At 43.9% G+C, this 8,172-nt stretch overlaps 1 protein-coding gene and 1 pseudogene across 1 annotated transcript; both read right to left on the bottom strand.

Moving 5' to 3' along the window:
- Positions 1 to 462: 462 nt before the first annotated feature.
- On the bottom strand, positions 463 to 4,497 carry LOC147464502 (uncharacterized). The gene is made up of 4 exons (XM_086515304.1): positions 3,833 to 4,497; positions 1,900 to 3,098; positions 1,404 to 1,467; positions 463 to 1,157 (listed from the first exon to the last, which is right to left on the bottom strand). Exons 1-4 carry the CDS (start codon positions 3,987 to 3,989, stop codon positions 523 to 525), a joined length of 2,055 nt encoding a protein of 684 aa, XP_086371430.1. The 5' UTR covers positions 3,990 to 4,497; the 3' UTR covers positions 463 to 522.
- Positions 4,498 to 6,123: 1,626 nt separating this feature from the next.
- On the bottom strand, positions 6,124 to 7,890 carry LOC147464501 (uncharacterized; annotated as a pseudogene).
- Positions 7,891 to 8,172: the final 282 nt, after the last annotated feature.

Genomic DNA, 8,172 nt, shown 5'->3' with positions numbered 1-8,172 from the left:
TGTACATAGATACACCAACACGTACATACTATGCACACATGTGTTGTATATACATAGCATAAAGAAATTAGAAATATACATGTACAAAAGTGCTGACTTCTTCCATTGCCCCAATGTGCCCCTCTAAACTATTCAGCCCCCTTTTTTCCCATAGAAACCCAACTCAAAAGCCTCCCCACAAACAACAAGGCTAAGCTCTCTTTAGGTGTACAATAACATCAAGCACAGCCAATATTAAGTATACGCAACTTCAAAGCCTTGCCAACAATTCTCTCGCATGCGAAAACTTCATCGCGCACCAATGTGTCAGTGGCATTTTCTCATTGATCATCCTTATCCCAGCCTCACCATACTTCATCGTTTAAGCACTAATAATAATCCTTTTTTGTAAGCCCAATTCCAAAATTAACAGTTAGACCAAACAACAATCACTGTGGCACATAAGACTAGTGATTCAGGGCATTCAGAATAAATCCTTATCATTAAACAGAAATTTAAGTAATAGAATACAAATACCATGTGTCATGCTAGAAGTAATAGCATGTATTTGGAGAGCATATGGATCCCCAGGAAAAGGAAGAGAAGCACAAGAACAGCCAGCCCTAGGCGACAGAGAGAAGACACGACACCACTCCTCAAACTGCGGTAAGGATTCGCATAATCTTTAGAAGGAAAGAGGTGTGCAACTGGCTTCCCTAGAGCAAACACCTTGTCATTGAATGTGGTACTTAAATTGCTTTCCAGCTCAACGAACCGACTTCCCAAAGTAAGTCCTTTCACTTTGCTCACCAACTGACCAACATCCCGGCTTTTATCATCAGATGATGAGAATGAAGGTTTGGATAGTTTACCTGGCAGTACCGCTGAACTTGAGCCAGCTTCACAATCAAGACCCACTTCATGCATTTGGCTACTATGCTTGCTTGCATTGGTAGCATGCGGCCCACCTTTTGTCTCTAAACCAGCTTCACAATCAAGACTTGCTTCCTTCATGCAGCCCGTTGTGCTCAGCAGAGAAGGCGAAAATGACACCGCATTCGACATAGCTGGCTGAACCTTGACCTTGTTTATAAAGTTTGTTGTTTTAAGAGCAAGAGAGTCCTTGCCAAAACATCCTTCTACTGAAGACCTTCCGATATTGTCATTGGAGTCTGAACCTGAAAATTTTGCGCCTCTCTCTCTCTCTCTCTCTCTCTCTCTCTCTCTCTCTCTCTCTCACACACACACACACACACACCCAGCAGTCTACCGATCTGTCGATCCAAGGACCGATCTATCCATCTATCATTATACTTACTACCCACATGCATGTGCACGAACACATGCGATCTATCCATCTATCATTATACTTACTACCCACATGCACGTGCACGAACACATGCACATATACGAGCAGAACATACCTGAACCAGAATTCATGATATTTTGGCTGTCAATTTGTATAGTCAAGCCACTTGACCCTGGTACCTGTTATGTAAAAAAGCAAATTCTAATTAGCAACGGACTCGGGCAGAACTTAGGGGGATGTCACCCACTTTCGGTGGTGCCCATTGTCCGCCCCTTGAAAACAAAGTTCCTGTCTTTGTGATAACATAATTGCAGCATCCCCTTGCTCAGTTTCCTGAGTCACTGTAGGGCTGCTTTTCCCAAGGGAAAAAAACCATGTCAGCGAGCGGTGACAAAAGATGACCCATAGATAAGAGTACAAAACTTTCACTCCAAGAAAGTGAAAGCAAATTTAAGCATTCGAACTCGTTTTCAATTAGTTTTTTCACACACAGAAAGTAAGCAAAGTATGCCAAAAGTAGATTCTTCACACACACAAAGTAAAGCAAAGTATGTCAAAAGTAGCACAACAAAAACTCCGGTGACTATAAGACTTAGAGAAAAGGCTCTTACATCAGAGTGTTCTTTGTGCAAGGGTCCTCTTTGCGGAACATTTCTCTGAGTTGCACATACTGAGGGCGTAATCTGCAAGCGGACTCGGCGGGTGGCCAAACCTTGAGCGTTCAACAGATCAGCTGAACATCCTAAACCTTCCACCTCATCAAAGAAGCCAGGTGACAGCTGCTGCTGCTCAATACCATAATAGCTTGGCGATCTCAACACAAAACTGTCAAGAGGAGAATCCATATCATCCATCTCAATGTAATCACCAAAGACACCATTTGAATCCACACCATCAGAACAAAGATTAACGTCTGTACAGAGAGGAGATTGAAATGACAAGTCTGTCATGCTTGTGTGGCCTTGACTACCATCAGTAAGCTGGAATAACTCTCCTAATATCTGTTCCTCGTTTAAAGCGGGGTGCAGAAAGTCATGCACATTTGTACCATCAAGTCCAAGATGCCTTTCCACATCCGCGGGTGTCTCATTGAAATTGAAGTTACTTTGGCCCCTCTGCACCCTGTCCATAGCAAGAGTAGAGGACACAATATCTGTTTCCAAGCTTGTAATCTCTGGAATGTCAGTGAGAAAATTGTCAAGAAACATATACAAATCAAGCTCTGTACCAGTATCTACACTTTCTACATGAGGGAGGTCATTCAAAGCAGGACTTTCTGTGTGTGTATCAGGGAGGTCATTCAAAGCAGGACTTTTTGTGTGTGTATCAAGTCCAGCCTCCTCCTTGGGAATCTTGATCAAAGAAGCAGCAACATCTGATCTGTGTGACGATGGTAAAGGAACATTTTCATCTACAGCATCGTCCACATCCTCACCCCATTCACTATTTTCATTGTAAACAGATGCCCCAAACTGCTCCCCATTCCTTGGCCCTGGGCCCCCTTTCTTGCGAATACGACAAAGAGCAGAAGACCAAATCACTTTGCTTCTTCTTTCATAATCCTCATCCAATTTGTACTCATGCATAATCCAATCCGTTCTTTTCCCACTTGGAGCCCGTCCCTCATAGTAAATAAGCGTCTTCTTTATTCCAACAGTGTGAGGCCCACTGCAGACTTTTCTGTCCTTTCCTGTGGCCTTCCAATATCCTTTACTAGTAGTCCGGTTAATTCGAGCTGAATGTGAATGTTTATTGTCTTGAGCATTGAAAAAATACCACACTGGATCTGGGCTAGGTAAAGCCGACTTCTCTGTCCATGGCAAACAACCAAAATGAATATAGAATTGATCTGAAATACCACATCGAATCCCTGACGCTGACTCAAGTTGAAAAGTAGATCATATTTGACATCTTGACAGAATATGAGCCATACCACAAAGAAATAACTAAAAATAGAATGTTAACATAATCAGCCCCTGGTTAACTAGCACCTGTTTTTGCCGTCTTCATCAAAACATTCGCCACTCTACTAGAAGTCCAATAGACGAGAGACGAAAACAACAAGCGTGAAATCAAAATGAAACACGTTCACATTCAATATTCCTGTACAAACAGACATGCACTCAAAATCTCCCAAGGACTTACATTAGAAATTCATAGTGTAAGGGTCACATAAATGCAGGCAGCGGATTTAAAACCATCCAGGACCTGCACATCCATCTGCCCCTTATTACATACACAACATATAAAACTGGGCATCTTGAAGAGAAATAATGTTCTTCTGAAGCCTCCTCTCGAAGCAAAAGACGCAAAAGTCGCTGAGCTTGTTTTCTACAATTCCCATCGTCCCCTGAGGTACATACTCATAGTTGCTAACTACTTCCAAGCAGAAATCAACCAACATAACGAACACACATGGAATCCTGGTTATTCACATGGAAATTGCACTACAGAGAAAAGCTAAATGACGATTACCAATTCAGAAAGATATAAGTTTCAATCATAACCCAAGTAGCCAATTTATTGAACAGAAGAATTGATTACCCGGTAAATCCCAGGGCTCATGCTTGTATATGTCCACCTCTGCTATCACTCCTTGATGGTAGTCCTTGCCACACGCCCTGTTCTTTAGGTAATGCACCACCAGCTCTTCATCGGTGGGACTGAACCTAAATCCTGGAGGTAGCTTCTGTTGCTCCATTCTGCACTTCACCAGCTGAGTGACCCCCTAGCTTCTTTGATGAAGTTCCCGATGAGTGTATCTGTCAAAAGGCTGGAGATCGAGATACAATGGCGAATCTGATGCATGCAGTTGCCTAATTGCTTGCCTGTACACGAGAAGAGCGACTTTTGTCTGTAAGGAAGGAAGCCAAAGCATTCAATTTTGATAAGCTTTGTGAGAGAGAGATCCGCTTCGGCGATGTACAGTGGGTCGGTGGAGCGGCACTTTACAAGAAGGGGTGGACAAGCTGGGTGCCACTAGGGGGAAAGACAGCTCTGTAACGTAGGGAGAAGTTACAGAGCATGTGCGCATCTTGAGATCGCCATGGCTGCTGCTGCGAGGAGAAGAAGTGGAAAACTCGCAGTTGCAGCCCACAAAAGGAAGGAGACGAAGCTTCCCAGAAAGGAGGGAGGGAAGACTTTTGAGGCGGACAACTTTTCTTCTAAAAGGCGTACTACCTAAACCCTGGTTATGGTTGCTGAAACCACAACCAGCTCACGCGCTTGTCCACCATTGGCCCTCTCGCGTGGCAAGACGAAGAAGGAGTCGTCTAGGGTGAAGGGGCCAGTAAGGGGCCACCTAAGGTCTGAGGGTTGAGGTGTCAAAATGGAAAAATTTGGGGAACTTAGGGTATTGACTAGGTTGGCTAAGTGCTCCTCTAAGTGTGGGGGTGGATTAATGGCAATCTGGTGAGAACAGGTAAAAAAGAGGGTTGAATGGGGAGATAAGTAATCCCCACTGATGTGCCAAGCTACTATGATGTGGGTGCAAGCTAGGGCCAGTAGTGGGATGGACACTTGCCCCTAATATCTCCTTAAAGGATCAGTGAAAACCCACTAACGAAGGCACACATGTCGGACATATTTGTATTTATGCGCATCCATCCGATAATGAAGGCCACTACCTACCTAGCCTCAGTCTTCTCCACGTGCAAACAGTACACGCTCTCTCTCAAGCGCGCGCACACACACACACACACACACACTATCGCACACTACCTACAAAGCTTCAATGGCAGATACCGGGCAAGACCATCACCACTCAATCAAAAGGGAGAATTGGATGCTAGAGGGTGTTGTGGCACATGAGAGCCAAACTATGCTCAGCTTGCTAGAGACAGCAACAGCGTGCGGTGTCACCAGTAAATGCAGTTGATCATCAGCATCATCATCTTGAAGAGACTCATAAAAGTGCTGGAGCAAGGCATCATCCCCTTGACTTTTTGTAGCAGCATAATCATTCTCAACATGGAGGCTTGCATCTTAACTGTGCTAGTCCCACAGATATGGATCATGAAGCCTTAGATGCAGTGCTCTCTCTGCATTGCATGCAGGTCTTGAGGCCTCTGAACGAGTTCCATTTTCATCGCAATGTAGTCAGTGGTCGCTCTTTGTTTTTTGAAGAAGTCTGAGGCTTCATGCCCACTCATGCCCACACCCACACCCAGGTGCGGCCCCACCTGGTTTCGTGAGTGATGATGGTCTTGCGGCCCCACCTGGTAGTAAAGCAGCATAGCCTTTTCCACCTGGGAAAGCTTGGATTTGACGCACATGACACAGAGTTGAACCAGGGTATTGTTTGAAATCAGCTGACAACACCTACCTAGCAGGGAACAAAGCAGGAAGAAGAAGGTGACACGTGTGCACAGTCAATGGTTGAACTGGAGAACGCAGATAAAATCGAACGTTAATCAGCTTGGACTGGCTCCTCCTCTCTCCTTTTTGTGGGTTTCTCTTTCTGTTTTGACTAATGACATTGTTCGATGCAGGCACTGGTGGACAAGATTAGATGCAGGTGCTGACAACAAAACCTATTGTTGACATGGTGAGAACATTTGTTTCTCACTCAGCAATCATAATGCTTGTCCTTCTTTGTTTGGAAGCTTGCTGCTAATACACATAAACAATTTAAAAGATGCTATAAGATATGCAAAATGCCGTTCTTGTAATGAGTATAGTCAAACATTATCCGTGGTAAATACCTAGCACTACTATATCAAAGTGAAGGATTACAAAGGGGTGCCCAAAAACTTATGGATAGTTTGCTTTCAATAGCCAAAATCTGGCTGCAAAATCAACAAGAGCTGTTCATAATGGACTGGGTGAACTTGTAGCTAGTGTGGTGGTCGGCACAAAATTTGTTGTTGCTGTCTTGATTGTCTAATCTTCTCCAATCGATGTCGTCGTGCAAAAGCATGATATGGTTGGTCCACATGCAATGGTCGTAGAAGTAAACCTCGGGTAGAGCCAGCTTCCCATAAGATTGACCATAATTGCTGCTCAAACTGTTGTTGTTGAACCTCCCAAGCCCTTCTTGAAAGCCGTGCGTGTTGTGCCTCTGTTCTCCTTTGCCGAGCAACATCCCTATCTGCTTGTGTTTGCTGCTTTTTCTTCTCTTTTTCTAACTTTTTATCTTCCTTTGCTTTAGCAAGTTCATCTTTCTTTGCTGTTTTGGCCTTCATGCTTTCAATATATTGGTCTGAAGTGAGAATCAAGCTATTGGTGTAGTCAACAAATGCCTTGCGATGAACCTGCCTGATGCACATCTCTGTTGCAGGGACTTGAAGAAGATTTATTATGCGATTCTGATCTTCGATCGCTTTGTTTTGAGTTGAAGAAGAGGGTGGGATGTTCTCATCAACAAGTGGTTGATTTAAAGCTAGACTGGGTGTTGAAGTGGAGGCATTTTGATGATGAAAACTTTTGTTTTGCTGGTTAGCTGCATGTGAAGTCGTGTGATGCTTGCCTGATGGTTCCCCAAGTTCCATGATGTCTTCTTGCTCTAAGAGCTGAGTGAAACTTAATTGATGTTTGACATCTACTTGTGCAGCAAACATGCTTTCTTCAAATTGTGTTGCCATGTCATTCAAAGCCATAATGGCCTCATCCTCTATCTGATCTTGTAGTGGTGTAGTTGGCACTTGAGAAACCTCCTCTTCAATGACTTGCTCTGAATTGTCGATTAGGCTAATGTGGTTACATGGCATACCTTTGAAATCTACTGCAGATGGATTAAATGGCCAGATGCCGGTCGTCTCGAAGCTTCCTTGATGTTTGATTCTGTGAAAGAGGTTTTGATAGCCTTTGCCACAATACTTGCCAATTCCGCTTTTGAAGCTTGTCGTGAGGTTGTTCTTTGCTGCCATATGTCTCTCTCTTTGCGAAACTGAACCTTTAATGACTTGAATACAGAAACGTCCAAGGGTTGTAATTTGTGTGAAGTATGTGCTGGTAATGTCATTATGTCAATTCCTGCTGCTTGTGCTTGTTCAACAACCTCTAGTGATACATGGCTGCCATAACCATCAAGTATTAATAGATGTCTGTTGTCCTTTCCTATGCTTTTAGTGATTGCATTATCAAAATGTTGAAGCCATGCTTTGAAGAGTTCTTCCGTCATCCAAGCCTTCTTTTGCATTTCCATTGCCACTCCTTCTTCACAATGTTGAATGTGATTGCTTGTTATGGGGTTGCATGTAGTATGCTGGAATGGACTGTCCGGCAGCATTTACACAGCACAATACAGTCATCCATTCTCTAGAGTCACATGTGATTGCGTAGACAGATTTTACACCTTTCTTTGCCAGGACCTTCATCCCCCTGTCTCTGGAGCCTTGAAATCCTATTTCGTCCGCATTCCATATGTTGGTGGGTGGGTAGTTATGCTCATTGTAGAGTTTTTTTTAATTGTCATGGAGAGACTTTACTATTTCTGGGCAAAATCGTGCGGTTCTTGATTGGTCCAGGCCCTCTGCTACTCTGAAGACTAGGGAAGGATGTCACCTCTGAAAGCTATCCCACCAACTCTTTCCTGGGATACCATTTGAGAACAATGTGTGCCTTGTTTGACAGATTTCTGCCACTTTGAGTCTCACATCCATAACTGATACGCCATGTCCAACTTCGCCCTTCATGTAAATCCATTGAAGTAGAGCTTTCTCTTCGTCCTCCGACAGCTACGTTGGCGGACCTCGCTTCTTACTTTGAGTTCTTCCTTCCTCCCAGTTTGAAATGGCAGTTCTGTTGATGCCAAACTGCAATGAGCATTTGTGTAAGGACATGCCATTCTCTCTTGCTTCAAGTGCTCTTGCCATGTCTTCTTCGGTCCATTGAAATTGTGTGCGCTTTTTACTCCTTGCCGGCGTGTTCGAAGACTCTTGGTT

Source organism: Adiantum capillus-veneris, chromosome 1, assembly GCF_014529385.1.
Source record: "Adiantum capillus-veneris isolate H3 chromosome 1, ASM1452938v2, whole genome shotgun sequence".
NCBI classification, from domain to species: Eukaryota; Viridiplantae; Streptophyta; class Polypodiopsida; order Polypodiales; family Pteridaceae; genus Adiantum; species Adiantum capillus-veneris.
The sequence above is the reverse complement of the archived record's forward strand: the minus strand, read 5'-3'. Positions and strand labels throughout refer to the sequence as shown.

Bases quoted from the DNA above. Each gene is read 5' to 3' on its own strand.
- LOC147464502 (XM_086515304.1), bottom strand. From the start codon at position 3,989: ATGGAGCAACAGAAGCTACCTCCAGGATTTAGGTTCAGTCCCACCGAT. The intron at 3,099-3,832 runs GTAATCAATTCT...TGCCATGGACAG, and splicing joins TGAGCCCTGGGATTTACCGG to AGAAGTCGGCTTTACCTAGC. The intron at 1,158-1,403 runs GTATGTTCTGCT...CAAAATTTTCAG, and splicing joins TATCATGAATTCTGGTTCAG to GTTCAGACTCCAATGACAAT.